We start from the raw sequence: 17849 nt of genomic DNA on the forward strand, positions 1-17849 counted from the left end.
TATGCCTCACTGAATTAAAAGATAAGGAAACATAACAGAAATAAACCCCAATATTTAAGAAATAGCATCTATGACACTTCACAGCCTGCAAACTCCAAGTTTAGGTGAAGCTTCAGGTTAGATTTCCTCTTACATGATTATCATTAGCCACAGACACAGTTTCATTTTAACACACCCGATATCCAAGTGACACAAGCCAGATGAGGGTGTGGACCATGTTGATATGAGTTCGACTGATCAAATTTAGGTTTTACCTTCAAACTTGCATATTTTCTCAATGCACTAATGATCTCATAATAAATCAGCACAAGTGCCTACAGCTTTAAAACTTTTTTTTTCCTCACATGTATCATGGGGGAACTACAAACTTCAATAACCACCATGCCAATCAGCTCTGGCAAGCTGCAATTAATGCCCCTCCACTGACAAGTGGTGACAGGATCCTGTTTCTTCTACCTGCACCACCAGCACCCAGCCAAGCCTCTGCAGATGCTCCAGTCATCTCGGAGTGTCTCTGGACACATCCAAGAGGACAGGAGCATAAACTGTAAGCATATGCTGTAGGGCTGCTCGGACACCAGCCTGGCTCTCCTGTTCCTGAATAGCTGCTGCCATGGAGATGCTTTGCCAGACCCTTCGTATGTGCGACTCCGGCTAATTACGGGCTGAAGTTAGCAAAGGTATTTTGTCAGCAGAGTGCAGTTAAGTCAAATACCATTATCTGTGGGATGTATGTAATCCACAAGGTACAATGACACAGGCACATCCTGAAGAATATCCACCTATTAGACAAACAAGTGACTGACAAGCTGTGAGTTCAGGAATACCTGCTTTACAAGTTGTCCTCTGCCTTTCTGCGTTAGTGGACTCAGGTAATGCTGCAAGACTTTCTATTCCATTGCCAGTCATACTTCCACCGTTCAGCTTACAAAATATGCAAAAATTCCTATTTTTTTTCCATATTTTCACAATTTAGAGACTATTATATTAGGACTCCCATAACTGATTTTGATGCAGCACTTGCTAGGAAGGTGCATGTACTGGAAGACAAAATGTTTCTTAATATATTGACTAATTTTTTTCATTGTGCCTTCATTCTTTGGAGGAGGCAAACAGGAATTGTCTGTACAATAGCTCCAGCATAGGCTGGGAGCAAAGCTCCTTAGAACAGCTTGTCCCCATCCTTCAGACAAATCCCAGCAGTAACTGACACGCAGATCTCCACTTCTGCCCTAACACTTTCTCATTTGGTGAGACTGTGATTAAAGAAACAGTTCTCTTTTTTCCCCCCCTGTATTTATGGATTTCTCCATTGTTCAAAGCCATTGAAACCCCTGAACCAGGGTTTTTTTTGAGGGGAGGGCTGTCTCTCCTTATTCATGCTGACCTGAAATGAACAAATAGCACTCTTTAGAGCTGTACACCCTGATCAGAAAGAAATACACATTGAAGTAGAACGAAATATATTGTGAAGCAAATAACTGGTCTGCTGCCTGCCAAAAGCAGTTTCCAACCGCGTTGCTCCAGGCATTGCTCCCAGCACCATTTTTAACAAGCAGAGCCCCTTCTTCATTGGCATGTGGAGGAGCTTAATGCTCCTTTCTTTCTGCTTCCATTCTTCACCAGCATGTGCATTAACATACACAGAACCAACAGGTTAAGAAGATGAATGCAACTGTTTCAACACCTTGACCAAAAGACTTGCAGGTCAACAGGGTTTGGAAATGGAACCTACATCTATGGTTGGCCCTTGCCTGTGTTGGAAAGTGGGTAGGAAAGGCAAACAACAAACAACTTTTAGTGAAACAACTATGCTTTCTGTGAGCTGAAAACATGCAAACCTTTCCCAAACAGCTTGTTTCGCCACATCCCCTGACCTTAATTATATCTGGTACATTTTATAGCTCAGGATGATGAAGTGACATTGAGTTTAGCTATAAAAAAATCCCCAAAGCTGTAAGATCTGTTTGGCAATCACTACCTAAGAATGTTTCTCCTTTTAGTTGCCTAGCTGAATAGAAACAGCTGGTACAAGATAATCTCTAGGATCCTTACTTGCCTGAACAACATTTACAAATGGAAATCATCTGGAAAACGTGGAAGCATGCTTTCTTTGTGCCCTTTTCCTTCTGCACGAGAATTTAGGAAATGCCCCCAGAAAAGAACAAGAAAATCATCAATGACAGAGTTTAAAAAAAAAAAAAAAAGGAACACAGAGTAATCAATTCTTACACGGACATGATATAAAAGCCAAAAAATAACGGACATTTTATTCCAAACAGTCATTCTTAAATGTCTGTGAAAGAAAAGTAAAGCATTCAGTTGTTTACTCCTCAGAGCAGATAAGAAAGTTATGCCTTGTCACCTGAATTCATGGAGTGGGTTAATACAGAGGAAATGAGCTGTTAGACGGTTTATTTCTTCTGCTTTTGTTCACTTCCCCCTCTCCTTATTGGTGTCTGTAGTATTCATTTAGAAAGCCAAGAATAAATATATTTTTATAAGATGAAATGAACACTAATTTTCTTCTAACTGTTTTCTGGATAATGTACTATACCCTTGAAAACCTTGTATTTGTCATTAAGCTAAATAGCTTACTACTGGTATCCAGCTGTTACCATAGTGCTGAACACAGGCATCTTCTTTAATGCAGTTGGGACAAAACATTCAGATTGCTTCTCTATTCAGGCAGAAAGCACAGTAGGTGACCTAAGACCTCAGTGTAACATATCGCGCCTTTGTAGTCATCATCATCTTTCCTTCTGACAGGAAACTATCAGCCTCTGGCCTGGACGGGCAAACATTCCTCTGGGTGGAAATCTGGTTGGGTGGCCGGGCCCCGAGAGTGGTGGGAGATGGTGTGAAATCCAGCTGGAGGCCAGTGACAAGTGGGGTTCCCCAGGGCTCAGTGCTGGGTCCAGCCCTGTTCAATGTCTTTATCAATGACCTGGATGAAGGCATCGAGTGCACCCTTAGCAAGTTTGCAGACGACACTAAGCTGGGTGGAAGTGTCGATCTGCTGGAGGGCAGGGAGGCTCCAAAGGGATCTGAACAGGCTGGACCGCTGGGCAGAGTCCAATGGCAGGAGGTTTAACAAGGCCAAGTGACGGGTCCTGCACTTGGGGCACAACAACCCTGAGCAGCTACAGACTAGGAGAAGTCTGGCTGGAAAGCTGCCTGGAGAAGAAGGACCTGGGGGTATTGATTGACATTAATTATATTTGCAAATGTGTAATGGCTAAACTATCTGCAAGAGAATTCCTAAAACACATTTTAGGCAGGTGCTACATAACTTTATTTAGGTCCTTTAAAAAGATGCAAATCCATTTTTTCCCTCTTGTATCAATCTTAACTGTCAGTAATATTAATGAAAAAATGGCAAGCAAACTATGTCTAGAACAAATACATCTCTAAAACTCAAGTATACTTAATTTGCAGTCATAATTTCTTATATGCTTTTTCCTTCCTTTTTTTCTCTAATTCTAAATATGAAGTTGGAACTATATAGTCTTTTGTTTGATGATAATTTCTGAGAAAAGACAGTATGTCATGTGGACTTACAAGAAAACTGTTTCACTACCTATGCTTATTTAGTATTCTTAATTGTTTTTATTAAAAACTTGAGAACAATATTTTGGAACTAAAAATTACAATGTGTTGAAAAGTGTAAATAATTCTGAGCTACAAATCAATATATTTACATATGAAAAAAATGTAATATATTAGGACATGACTTTGCAAATCTTCGTATAAGAGAAAAACTTTAGTCACGTCTGTGCAAGTCTTTGCAGGTAAAATTACTCAACATAAATATTCACAAGAACAGGCTCTAAATGGATTGTAAATAACTTAAAAAGTATCTACCGCACAAAAGAATTGCAGCATATCACCACCTCCAGCTAATGCATTTCATTTACTGGAAAAGTTGCACTAGTCACCACGATTTCACTGTAATATTTAGTTAATAGAAATGAAATGTATAGATGACATGGAAAATGTAGTAATGATGACTTGGTAAAATTGTTTGACATTAATTGACTTCACTGTAATCCCAGGCCTAATTATTTCATATTTATTTAAGTATTCAATAAGCTGTTTAATTAATAACCCAGCCCTTGCAAAAACAAAATACTCTTTTACTGAGTCACTGTCGAATGCTGCATCTGCAACACCTACAGGTTTTCTAAAATTCCTTTTGGTGACATTCACTTTGTGGAGATTCAGAAACCATGAAACCACTTAAAACTCTCATCCTTTGAAAGCTATATTGCACTTTAATGATACCTTAATTGTGTATATTCTAAGATTCAGATATCCAAATATAGTTGAAGTTGCAGTCAAGTGCCTGGGAGATAAACGTACTGAACCCGGGTAGCCACACAAGCCAGGCATCTGTCCTACTTTTATGGTTTCTGATTATCTTTTTATGGTCCCAGTCATCTCAACTGCATCTCTAACATCTTTGAAAATCTGCTCTCATGTCAATAATTATCGTGTTTGCTAACTAAAATGTGAATGTTATAGAATACTACTTGGTTATTAGGACTACATGGCACTGTGCTGCTGTCACAGACCCAGACCACAGGCACCTGCTGCAGAAGTCCATGGACTGAAACAGTTAAAATCAGCATTTCACGGTGTTGGCATAGTATGAAGTCAACATTTAAAAAAAAAAAAATAAACAACCTCCCTCCACCCCGCCCAAACATACAGGATCTTTAAAAAGAAGGTTGTAGTTCTGGCCAAGAGAAAAGGAAGACAATATTTTTAGTGCAACTGCTCCCAGCGATGGTTGAGGGATCAGAGCACTTGCAGGAGCAGTCAGTATTGATAGGAATGGTTGGACTCCGTGATCCTGGGGGTCTTCTCCAACCTAGTGATTCTATGAATCTATGATTTTAAGGCATCCCAGCTTGCACAAGCAGCGTGTGTAGCTGCATTCCCCAGGGAATGTTTATTTTTTAGGTTATCCAATCACATCTGGAGACTCTGCAGCTTCTCTGTGACCCAAGACAACTCCATCCAACAAGACAATTAAGCACATCAATAAATTCTTGCAACTTAAGGATTATTTATTATAAGTTACTAACCTATTACATATTAGAATATTATGTATAGTTTTTGTGCTTTCAGAACTAAAACATGGGATTAGCTTGAATAATAACTTCTAGCTCACCTGTGCCTGGATATTTACGCTTACATAAGGAATTTTAACAAGGCTGCAGTCAGAAAGAATGGGAATGAATGTGATTATATCTAATTAAACCAGATAACAAGGGCTAGTGCAACGATAAACTCTAAGAGACGGTTTATTCTTTCAAGTTATTCATCCACGTCTGGAGATTGTATGTGATCTTTTGATACAAGACAGGTTTATATTGCATGACAACTAAACATACAAATCAGCTGCAGGTACCCGCCGTGCCCCGACGCCTTCAGCCCCTCGCTTCCAAAAGGGCCCGGCAGGGCGGGCGCGGAGGAACACGAGGCGTGTGGCGAAAAGAGCCGCTGCGCTGTGGCAGGAGGCGGAGCACGGGAGGAGGCGGGGCCGGGCAGCGCGGAGGGAGACGGGGCCGGGCGGTTGGCGGAGGCGGGACCCGAAGGGGCTGGCGGTGGGAGGAGACGGTCCCGCGCGGAAGGAGACGGGTGGACTAAGTAACGGTTCCGCGCGCGGAGGGAGACGGGGCCTCGCGAAAGGAGGCGGGCCCGGCGGCGCGCGCTGTCCCGTCGTCCCCCGCGGCCGTTGCGTTTCCCTCTGACCCGGGCCCTGGCTCGGCACCATCCGGGCTCTCGGCGCCACCCGGGGAAGATGGCGGCGCTGCTCCCTGCCGAGTGGATAAAGAACTGGGAGAAGGGGGGCAAGAGCGAGTTGTGAGTGTGGGGCGCGGCTTGCGGGGCGGGCGGGTGGTGGCGGGCCGCGGCCTCGCCGCGGGGCTCTCCGCGCCGGGCTCCCCTCTCTCCCTCCCACCGGGACCGCGGGGCCCGAGGCGGCCGCGCTGCCCCCTCGCCTCCCCGGGCGGAGCGGCCCGAGCCGGGAGGGACCCGCGGGGACCGTCGACCCCCGCCTCGGAGGGCACTGTCCGGGTGCCGATGGGGTTCGGTCCGGCTCGGCGCCGCGGCCGTTTCCCCGGGGAGCGGTTCCGCGGCCCCGCCGCCCTCGGGGGGAAGAACCGTTTCCCAGTATCCAACCGAACCCTCCCGGCGCGTTTTCTGCCGTTACCTCGCGTCTCGGCCCCCTTCCCACCTCTGCCCAGCGCTGTATCCCTTGGTTGAGGCGAGGCGGGATCGCTTTATCGTTCCTGCTCGCCCTACAAAGTAACCTTTGTGTGCCGAGGGGCCTGGGTCCGGCCTCCCGGATCGTTCCAGGTGTGCTGGGAGTTCTCCCGGCCAGGGCCTCCTGTGTGGCCCTTTCAAGCAATCCTAACGTGGCAGGTTCCCTGTGCTGCGGGCAGCGTTTCAGGAGTGCGGCCTGTTCACCAGTTATCGATTTCGTGTTACTGTGTTAGCTTGGATGAGGCTGCCCTGTGTGATAACTGTACGTGTTTAAACGCCCTTATTTTAATTCTTCCATGCGCTTCTGGTGTTTCTCTTGACTAAAAACCTATACAGTTTCAAATATGGGTGTTTGGGGGACCAGTTTGAGAAATACTTTTTGATACTCTCTTTTGTTAGTTTTTCTTTTTTTATGTTCATCTGTTTTAAAAGGTCGTGCAGTTGAAGTAATAATCCTCCCTGTGCATGAAGAAAAAGGTGGTGGAGTATAGAACAGAGAGCGTAGAGGCTCACTGTACAAAACACCGTTCTCCCTGGACCCTCTGTTTTTGTGGTGAAGGGGCCCCTCTTTATAGCAATGCCATTTTTGGCTTTGAATTGTTTTTGGAGCTGTTATCAAGTTAGTATGCAAGTTCAACGTGTTTTCGTGTGAATGATACAAGGCCAAAGAAAAATCCCTTATGTACTTGTATTTCCAACAATAATAAAAGTTGTTCAGGAGCCCTCGAACAGTGCTGGGATTTGCTTTGCTTTTTTTGATCTTCTGCTTGAGATTTTCTGGCAATAGCTGAATTTGCATCCAACATGGCAATGTTGATGCAATAAGCACAGAGATCTTTTTATTGGACTTCAGAGTTTAGAAACTTCTGTATGAAAAACAAAGTATATGGTGAATAAGTGTATACTAGTACCTTTCAAAAATACTCAAATCACTATAATAAAACAAGTTTGACTTTTATATATAACATATATCTATAGATGCACTTGCTAGCTTTTCTGTAATGGTTGTTCAGGCATTTTTGCTGGAACTAGTCACATATGATCATGGTTTTTGTAACACGCTCCATTATGATCACGGACTGTGGAGTTTGCACAGGATCCGAAATGTTTTAGCTGATCATATAATGGCAGCTGCCTTGATTTGCATTGAATTCTCAGAACTTTTAGCTGCGTAAGAGGCAAGTTACTTCACTTTTGACCATGATAAAACTGTTGATGATGCTTCCCCTAGAGCTGTACTTCCTAACCACAATGGGAAGAGAACATTAAACTGCTGTGGGACCAATAGAACAAAATAATAGGCTAAATTCCTGTGTTTCTGGCATTAACACTTAATTTGGAATATTGCTGCAGTACAATTCCAGGCATGATTTATAGAGCAGTTTGCAAAAGAGGCCATACACTTTAAAAGAAACATAATTGTCTCTGGATAACAGTTGTCAGTTTTTGCAGCGATAGCTTTATAAACACGTGGAATATGTATGCACTCACTTTCTGGAAGCAACGGAATGTATCTGTAGCCACTATCTAGACAACTTTTTAGAAAACTAACTTTTTTGGGGGAAATCTTCAAGTGTGTAACTTTTGTATTTCTTTCTCCAAAACTTCCTGTCTTCTGTTTTACAGGAGGAAAATAAAATTATGATGCTTTTTCCCCAGAATGAAGCACATGAAATATTCTTCTGTTACTTTAAATAACATCAAAAATAAATGTAATGATACTGCCTAGATTTATTAAATTATGTATCTAAACAAATATTAGATATGTGGGAAAGAGATATAAATTAGGTCTAGGCCTAAGTCTAGGCTACAGTTCCAGCCTTGTGGGTTTATTCTTCAGTGTTAAGACAATGCATTATATCAATTAAGAAGTAGAAGTGGGGTGTGGGAAGGGATACTGTGAAAGGTCAGAACTGGCAGTTCTAGTAAATACAAGATTTGCAAGATTTTAAGTGTTTTGGGTTTTGTTTGCTTGTTTTTCCCCTCTTTGGAAGCCTGGTCTGATAAAACCCATGCATGAAGTCAGAACATTCACTCTTGTATGGAGGGGTTTGTTTTGGTTTTAAACAAAGTGGTGGACTTATTCACAGGGAGACAAATACCAACTTTGTTGAAAAGTGAGGATTACAGGAAAAAAGCCCCTCAATTAGGAGAAAGAAAAGATTAGGTCTTAAGGAAAGAAAAAAAATATTCACTGGAGTGTGAAATGGCTTAGGTGATCTGACTGTATCAGGCCAAGATGATGTGTGATCAGTTTGTCATGATGTAACAGTAATGGCCAAAAATCAAGATACATATAAAATCCTTACCTGCTGAAGTGTTACAATGTTAATTAGTAAGGCAGCATTGTAGGACTTAGGTAGCAGTGGCCCTTTAGGTATTGGAGATTATTTGGAGACCTTGTTCAAAACTCTACGTGCTATGATTTAATTAATCCAGCTACTGATGTGCAATAATAGCCAATAGAAGTACACATACCTCATGGTAGTTGAAAGTATTCCTAGCTGCCAAAACTATATATAAATTGGTCAGGATGTGGTTATCTTACCTGTCATTTTCTGTTTTATTTAGACCCTTCTCTGCCTACAATTTATTACTGATGTGCATTTGTTTTACTACTGCCAGATATTGTGTAGAGGCTGAGTTGGAATCTGTGTGGGACTGCTTATGCTGATCAATCTGGACTGCTCACAGGCCTGTTAGTGTGTACACACACTGTCCATTGTAGTGAGATTGTACGGTTTTGTAAGGTGTCTTCCGCAGTAAGGTGCTGGTCTATGACCGTAGCCCGCACGGGCATCTACAATACACATACAATGGCAAACACTTAGGGTTAGACTGATACCTTACCTCTTTTTGTGGTAGATTAAACACCTTGAGAATCCTTCAGTGAGGTAGTAGGGCTTTAGTAACGGACTTGGCTGGCAGTCTATGCACTGTGTTCAGCTTCAAGAAAAAGCAGAGAAGCTTAAGGTTCTGTGAACATGAAATTTTGAGACTCAGTCTTTCAAGCACTCCCAATATGTTTGTTGCTTTACTTGCATTAAGAATGTCACAGTGTTAAGTTGAAGGGCTGAGAGTCAGGAAAACAGTTTAGTTGTAGGTTTGCCATCCTGGCTGCAAAATGTGATTTGTTGTACTTTATCTCAACTGAAGAACTACCCATGTCAATTAAAATATTCATATGCTTAAATATTTGCAGGCACATGCACTTTGTGATAATTACTGCTGTACCTGAGGATATAGGGAGTTGTGTATGAATAGGAGGCTTAGGTTCAGTTGGCTTTTGACTCTGCCTTAAAAACTTGTTCAATGAGTGCTTAACACTGCTTCAGAATTTGATGCTTAAGCAAATCTATCCCATTTCAGTCCAAAACAAATTTAATTTTGGAGTATTCAAAAGTGATTCTGTGATAATGGTGATTGTTTTCTAGGCTCTCCTATTTTTAAATTGAATTTTACTTGTATTACACAGTTTTATCCTCAGATGAAGGGATATAGGTCTTAGTACAGCAGGGAAGTTGTCCATCCTAGGCTTGCGGCAATGAACAAAATGAGAGCAATAAAAGTTTCGAAGGAACTTCTAACAGACAAGAGACAGTTTAGATCTATTGAACTGAAAAGTGGATCTGTTAAATATTTGTTGGTGCGGGCATTGTTTAAATGAGAAAGCACTGTGGCTTTTTTTTTTCTTTTTAATTAATTTTAATTTATGATGCACTCAGATAGGACTAGATGACCTAACCTCCAGCTTATTAGTTCTGGAAGGGAGAGCTGCTTCTGGTGCCTACATTCACCAGGACTCTCTCTGCTCTGACCTCCTGGTAAGCTGCTTCAACTTGAGAGTCGTTGGAGACTTGTTTTTTGACCAGGTTTGTCAGTTTAACTGATTTAACTGACATGAGGGCTAGAACTGTGTGGCCAAGAAGGCAAGTAGTATCAGTGAATGTGCTCATTTCTGCAGCAACAAGACAATAAATTAGCTTAGCTGTACTACCTGCACCTTCGGAAAAGGTCATCCTCCTTTAGAGACAGGGTACCTGTACAAAAGGATATAAGTACCATTATTAATTTAGATCTTAAGAGTACAAATATTCTTTTCTTCTACCAGAAATTTTCCATGTAGACTTTCACAAAAAGAACTTTTTACTTTTTTTTCCAATGTAATAATTTGGGGGGGTTAATTGCGGGTATAAAGTGAGTTGCTTTACAGACTGATCTTAACTAGTGTTGCTACATTGATTAACCAGGTTTCTCTCTTAAGGGTATGTGAAGTTGGTAGTACTGTTTTGGTTTTGTTGGAAAGGGAATTGGAAGAGGCTAAAACTCTGTAGACAATATACATATGTGAACTCTTCGGTCCGAGCAGCCAGGGTTGTTACTCATGTAACCTGGCTGATGATACCCCCTTATGCCATAGGGGTCAAAGTGTGCAGCTCAGTAGATAATTTTGAGAATCGCTTGTTTTACTTTGCTGTTATTTATGTACTGAGCTTACAAATGAGTGCTTATAGGGTAAATTTTTATATGGAGAAGTAATTAAAATTTAAGGAAATACGACTTAGAACAAACTGATACACTCTCTGGGCAGTTGTGGGGGGTGGGAAAATCTGCTTGTTGAAAAAACTTGTACTTAACTATTCATGAAAAAAACCCCTAATTACATGTTCCCCTATTTTGCTGCCTCTGTTCTGGTCATTTCCAAATATATTGCATTCTTTCCAACAGCATTTAGAACATCTTAGCCATACCATTGTTTTTTTGCTGAGTTTACGTGTTTCTGCTGATTACGTTGTATGTGAAACTGCCTGTTTTCCAATTGTCTTTAAAGTGTGCATATACCTTCTATTTGCTAATTATAGTCCTTTGATTGCTTGAACAGCTGTTTAGTCCTGCTAGAGAGGTGATAATCTGCATAGGATGCAAATAGAATGAGCAATGGATTGCTACAGAGTCCTTTTTTACTGTTTCTGTTTCACGGTAAGGCACTGTAATAATTGTATGTACCTGCCTTACGTGAAAAGATACTTGAAGATTGCTCCCACAGGAACTTGTACTCTTGCCATCTTAGGTAGGAATAAATGTTGCTCTGGTACATCTTCAGCCTCTGCACATGTAAGATTTTCTGATGAAAAATACGTGAAACTTTTGGTTGAAAGTTCTTAAGATATTCACTGATATTGATTGTATTGTAGGTAAATCACTACCTTTTTTAAAATACTGTCGCTTTTAAATGTGAATCTGCTTTTGAAGCCTCATGCTGAGGTGGCAGTAGTGGTATAGGGGGGAGAGAATGAGTGTAGCTTGGGAGCATGTCTGTTTCTAAGCTGTCGTGTAGTGGAGAAGCCTGCTCTTTAATCTTTTATTTTATAACACACAAAGGTTATTTCATGGAACAGTACAGTACTTTTTATGTTCAGCTCATTTGGTCAAGGGAACCTCAGGTGTGACTAATGACAAATAACATGACAGATCTTTGCATCCTATAGTGGATTCTCTTAGTAGCTAGAACAGGTGAATATCTGTCTTACCATAAGGTTTAGTGTTAAAAATATTTTACAGGCCAGAGTTTGAAAACAATCGTAGTGTTTCTATGAGAAACATTTCCTTACTGGTTAACAAAATTAGGTTAATGCTAGCACTTGCTTTCATGTACCAAAATTACCTCATGTTCTCACTTTTCTGTGTGTAAGCACGTGTAATAGTAAGAATATATTCTTAATGTGTGGTATATGCATGTATGAGATCTATTGGGATTCTTTTATTTCTTTGCTGTCTAACTTCTGTAAATTACTTTTTATGAAATGTAAAAAATAGTCAGCCATTTAAACTGCCCAAATTTACAGTTACTTTAGCCAGAACAACAACAAAAGCTCCCAAACACTTGTGTGTGTATGCTAATATCTATTTTAATGGGTTTTTTTCTTTGTTTGTTTGGTTTCAGTGTGCAACTATGTCGCACTCTCAGTGAAAACAAAAGCCATGATAATGTGGTTTTCAGAGGTAAGTTATGTGTTTTTTTGATTGTTTTTAATTAAATAAAGCAGGCCTGGGAAACAGTTGATGGTGGTACCTCTGCCTCTGTCTACTTGGAACACTCCTATATAGTGACCAGTACTGCATGCTAAAGCCGAACACTACAAATAGTGAGGCGATACAAATGTCCCCAGCTGGGTTTTTATTCAGGGGTCTAGGTGAGAGATCTCTTGAGCAGTAGTAAGTGGTGATGGGGAAGCCCTGTGTTTGGTCTGTGCTATAGAAAATGGCTTTCCGTTTTGCATAGCTAGCGTAGAATTGGATTCTATTCTAAAAGTTAAATATTCAGACAGGAATGCATGCTTACAGTGAGTGCTTACTGCAGAAAGGGATTTCTACAATGGTACCCGAGTTAGAAATTTTCTTCTTTGTTAGTGAAAGACACCACTCTCCAAGTTTTGAATCCTCACTTTAAGAAATCTTTGGTATTTAAAGAAAAATTACACTTCTTTTGCTTTGCAGAATGTGTTGGAAGAAAAGCTTCTGTGTTACTAAGACCTCAACTGTGTTTTGAGTTCTTGTTGAAATAGTCATGGTGGGCAATTGTAATAGCAGAAAAGAGAAACAAAAGCATCTCAATGTAAATTATAAGTAATATTTAAGTAACAAGAATTTATTGTTCAACAAAGCAAAATCCCTGTTCCTGAAGTTTTTGAAGAAAGATCACCAGATGTTTTCTGCTGTAGACAGAGGTTGACAATTTCTATATGCTGTTTACTTTTTTTGTCTTTTGCTGTTGGGATCTCAAAGATCCAGCGTGAATAGCTAGATAGATACAAGTGGCTGTATTGGAGGAATTAACAGATGGTAGAAATAGTTGAAGTCTTTCTGGTGATGGAAAAAAACCCTGGAAATTTGGGCCATCTGGAGTGTGGTACAGAGATGCTGACTGCTGAGAATTTGTTTGAGTCCATGTGACCTGGATCCAGTTCTGGCACTTGCATCCAGTTCTGGATCCACTGGCACTTGCATTTCTGCCATTTAGTTCCAGAAAGACTTTTTGTTGAAGCCCAGTTTACCAGAGCTTACGGGCACAGGTCAGATCTGTTGCTGTACCTGTGTAACAGATTGTCCACGATGTGGAGCCACTTGCAGAGGTGTGTGAAGTTATGCTTATGGCAGGTTTGTGTTCATCTTAAATTACTTCATGAAACTGTCCTCTTGAACTGGCTTTCAAAGTAGTAGAGTTACATTTTACTAATGTTTATGTCTGAACCAGTCCTGCTATATTCAGGTTTTTAGCAATTAGTGTTCCTTGCCAAAAGCACTCTGATGGGTAAAGTTAATCTGTCCATTTAAAAAATAAATAAATCTGCGTTTTAATGTTCCTTAATTATCTGCTTTCTTTCAACAGATATCCAACAGGCTTTGTATGAGCTTGCATACCACGTTGTCAGAGGAAACTTGAAGCATGATCAAGCTTCTAATGTTCTTGGTGATGTCATAGTAAGTATATTTTTGCAATAATTGCATACTTACTAAATTTTTGGGTTTTCTTCATAGAAACCAAATGAAAGTCAAGCCAGGTGATACTCAACAGGCTTTTTTCATGTCTGAAAAAGTTGTTCTGATCAAGTCAATTTTCTCTGTTTCTATGCACTTGAAATAAATGTAATCTCTCTGGATTTCATGTTTTTCCCCTAATTTTTGTGGTAAGGAATAGATGTATTCATGTTACCATAAATTAAAAAGTAAATAATTTTTTAAAGGCATTTGGAGACTGAAATTTTTAGTAAATGCTAAAGATGAATTTTATTTTCTGATGCAGTGTGTGTGTAATGCCACCTACTGGCTTTTATAATTTGCATCTTTCTTACAGTGCAACAATGTGCCTGCCATTTTACTGTTGAGATATCCAGGTCTCGTGACTGCTTTAAGAATAATGCGTTAGGCTTATTATGTGTTTGAAAAAGGGTTTCCTTAAAGTGCTTCAAATAAATCGAGGAAGTAGGGAAGACAGTATTTTTCTATAAACTTCTAAGGTTGATGTTCCTACAAAAATACAAATATGAAGAAAATACATTTTTAAAACATCTTCTGAAGATGAGTAGTTCTTCTTTGCGAGTTCTGAAATTGCTGTGTGGATGTGTATGGAACATAAAGAAAAAGTACATTTTGCAGTAATGTGTTTGGATAACCTTTTTAGGTATTGGCTTCCGCATTTGGTTTGTGAGAAGCCAAGGCCGGAGCGCACCTTGCTGTTGGGATAGCATGTAATAATGTTTGATCTTTTGTTGCAGTAGAAAATTATGATTTGTGCAGTGCCTGAGGAAGTGTAATTTACTGTGCAGGCTAGTGCTGCCTCTCAATCAAGGAGTTGTGTTGTGCTAGAGAAATGGAGGCAATAACAAGAGGGGTTTGTCCCTGGCACTAGGTGCTCCTTTAAATTACATTGAAATGTTATGTTATTTCGTTACATATCAATAATTAGTACAGTGCTTTGGTTAGGTATTAGTCAATAATTGAACCTCTTCATTATTGATGAATCCGAATTATTAATTATTACCAATATAATTAGTAATAATAGTGTGTTATTAATCTGAACTTACCTTTATGGTGGAGTATTGTTTTATGTAATGGAATAAGAATTTTTTAAGTGTAAATATTTGATTTTTTGTGTTTACTAAGTGTGATCTCTTTCCTTTTTAGGAATTTCGGGAAGACATGCCGTCCATCCTAGCTGATGTATTCTGCATATTAGGTAAGCTAGGTTCCCTTCCTTTCAGTATTGCAGAAAGTTTGGAGAAGTACATTTGTGCATTTGCTTGTTGACTTCTTAAGGAGATGTCATTAAATCTGTAAACCATGACTTCTCTTTAGAAACATACATGTTGATTATTCTGTGTGTCTGTGTCTTAGTTGTTAATGTCTTTACCTTCTGCTTTGTTCTGTTATTGTTTCCAGAAGTTTGTCGATTAAAGGCAGTGGAAATTGATCTACCAAGAATAGTTAAAGGAGATAGCTTCTAAGCATGTTGGATGTTAGCTAATGGAATCAATGACTTAGTGTTATCATTCTTATAAGTATTTTAAATAAAAGTTGGTAGGTACTGGTAGGTAGATCCTCGGTTCTCAGAATATGTCCTGTAAATATTTTTATCTGTGCAGTTGCTGTTAGTGAAATAGAGCTTGTACAAATTGTCCAGAAATCTAAAGGCAAATGACATGGTGAGCAGGCTTTAAAGATGTGTATTCTGGCAATAACTTCTGGATTTTTATGTTGTAATGTTGATCCAAAGCTGTTTCTGTGGGGTTTTTTTTTGTTTTTAGCATTTTAATCCTGGGTACATGATTCCATATCAATTTTAACTGCTTAACTGCTTGCCATTTCTGACTTGTTCTATGTATCAATGTTTTTTCAAAAAATTTGAGCAAGTTTTTTGCAATCTGCTCATCATAGATCCTGCTTTGTTCTTTGCACTGAAGGTGTGTGGCTGTGCTGTGGCTGCCTCTGCAGAGGCACCTAATGGAGTTTGCATATGCAGCCCCAGTTACATGTAATAGCTAAATGTATTTTGTCTTTGTTTTATGAATAATGGTTCATTCTGTGTACTTGTTGTGTCTTTTTGTAATAATTAATTTCTGTAATGCACTATCGCATTGATAACCCTTTTGGTTTTTAAGCTCAGTTAGAAAACTTCTGAGTTGCTTCCTGAACTACTTGAATAACTGAAACTAGTGTATGTCTGCCTTTTCTAATTTTTTTTTTCTATGTCTCCTTCCCTTCAAATTAGTGTGTAGCCAAATGCCATGCCTCCACTAGTATCAGTGAAATAGTATGGCTGAGGAACTCTTGCAAACTCTGGGATGAGTCCCAACCCCTCACTTCCTGTAATAATGTGCTGCATGTAACTATTTCAGCCAGGTGGGCTTCCTTGGCCATTGTTTTGTGACCTGCCTTTCCACAGAATTCCATTCAGAATTTGACAATGCAAAAAAGAAAGAATATACAGAATCCTAGCTAGTAAAAGACTGCAGACCAGTCAGTAAATGGGGAGCTACTCTGAAGACACAAGGAAAGAGACTAGAGACTAGCACATAACATTAAGGCTAGAAACATGCAGTTCTTTTTGGTGATTCATGTTTCTCTTATTTTGTGCTTATTATTGATTGTTAATGGTTGCCATAAACCTTATTTCAGCAGAGAGAAGGACAAGAGAAATTTTTCTGGCTTCTGTTTTACCTCTTCATGAAATTTGTGGATGTGTTGGAATTGTCGTCAAAATATTATGTGGACCTGAAGGTGGATAAGAAGGTGGAAAACAGCAAGAAGCTAACATGTTAACACAATGCAAAGCAGCTTATTTATATCACTAGCATTTATCAAAATAGTTATAAAGAAAAAATTCCTATATATTCCACAAGTAGTGATTTCTTTATTCCTTTTTTTCTATCTTCTTTTACACTAGATATTGAAACAAGTTGTTTAGAAGAGAAAAGTAAGAGAGATCACTTTACCCAACTGGTATTAGCCTGTCTGGTAAGTTGCAGTTAGAAACACATTTGGTAAAGTGTATGCCAAACTCTGACAAGAAAAAAATCCAAGAGTTATGCAGCTTGTGTGGTTTTGTTTGCTTTTTTTTTTTTGTAGGAAAAGACCATTAGAGTCTTTTAATGTTTCCAAATAATTTAAAAATGCATCTTAGAAGTGTTATGGTAAAGTAGAATTGTCCCTTGAGTTCTTTAAAGAGTTTTGAAGCAACTGACATTTTTCACTGTCAGTTCAACAGAAATTTTGCTTGTGAAGTATGTTTTGAGTTGGATTTCTCCCTTATGTAACCTCCTCTTTGTTTAGAAGTGACATTCCTAACCACACGGAATAAGCTTGATTTGTAGGAAAATTCAGCCTATGAAAACAAGGCTTTTCTCCCAGAATATGAGAGAATGGGTATAAGCTTTATGTAAATACATAGTTCTTGGTAATGATATATCTAGATGGTATGCAATTTGTAACCAGCAGTTAGGGTTCTAGGGCTTGTTTCTTCAAGGTGCTCTTGTCTGTAAAATCTCCTACTGTAAAGTTCTATTTTCAGTTGAATAGTTTCTTAGTTTTGTTCACTTCTATGTTTGAAGCAGAATGTATTTAGTATCATGGTATCATGATATCTGACCTTTTGTTTTGTGGTCAGAACACGTGTGTAGCCTAAAGTAATAATCAGATAGTTTCTTTATAACTGAGAAATTTGATGTATGTTTCTGGTTTCTTTTAGTATCTTGTTTCGGACACTGTCCTGAAGGAGCGTTTAGATCCAGAGACACTGGAGTCACTAGGACTTATTAAGCAATCTCAGCAATTCAATCAGAAATCTGTTAAAATAAAGACAAAACTGTTGTAAGTTTTGGGGCAAGGGTGGTTTGGGGAATGGGTGGGGAGGGACAATAGTAATTAGTCTGTTAATATTATCTAACAAGGTGTAATGCTTCAACTTGTCACTGACAGAAGAACTTTGTTAGCTCTCTTATGCTTTCAAACTTGAGAAATGTAAAATCTTTTTTCATATTATCTATTGCTGTGGCTTTTGCTACAGCAATTCTGAATTG

The 17849-nt window shown here is 39.5% G+C and overlaps 1 protein-coding gene across 3 annotated transcripts in view; it reads left to right on the forward strand.

Moving 5' to 3' along the window:
• The first annotated feature begins 5708 nt into the window (after positions 1–5708).
• The window catches only part of THOC2 (THO complex subunit 2), a 45464-nt gene continuing 33323 nt past the window's right edge, over positions 5709–17849 (forward strand). For all 3 annotated transcript variants that reach the window (XR_011338364.1, XR_011338365.1, XM_069867566.1), the window contains exons 1-6: positions 5709–5871; positions 12218–12276; positions 13664–13755; positions 14959–15010; positions 16718–16788; positions 17519–17640. Coding sequence is in view for 1 of the 3 variants with exons in the window: in XM_069867566.1 (XP_069723667.1) it covers positions 5810–5871; positions 12218–12276; positions 13664–13755; positions 14959–15010; positions 16718–16788; positions 17519–17640 (458 nt within the window). In the remaining 2 variants the exon portion in view is untranslated. The remainder of the gene's footprint in view (positions 5872–12217; positions 12277–13663; positions 13756–14958; positions 15011–16717; positions 16789–17518; positions 17641–17849) is intronic.

This window comes from Phaenicophaeus curvirostris, chromosome 13 (assembly GCF_032191515.1).
Source record: "Phaenicophaeus curvirostris isolate KB17595 chromosome 13, BPBGC_Pcur_1.0, whole genome shotgun sequence".
NCBI classification, from domain to species: Eukaryota; Metazoa; Chordata; class Aves; order Cuculiformes; family Cuculidae; genus Phaenicophaeus; species Phaenicophaeus curvirostris.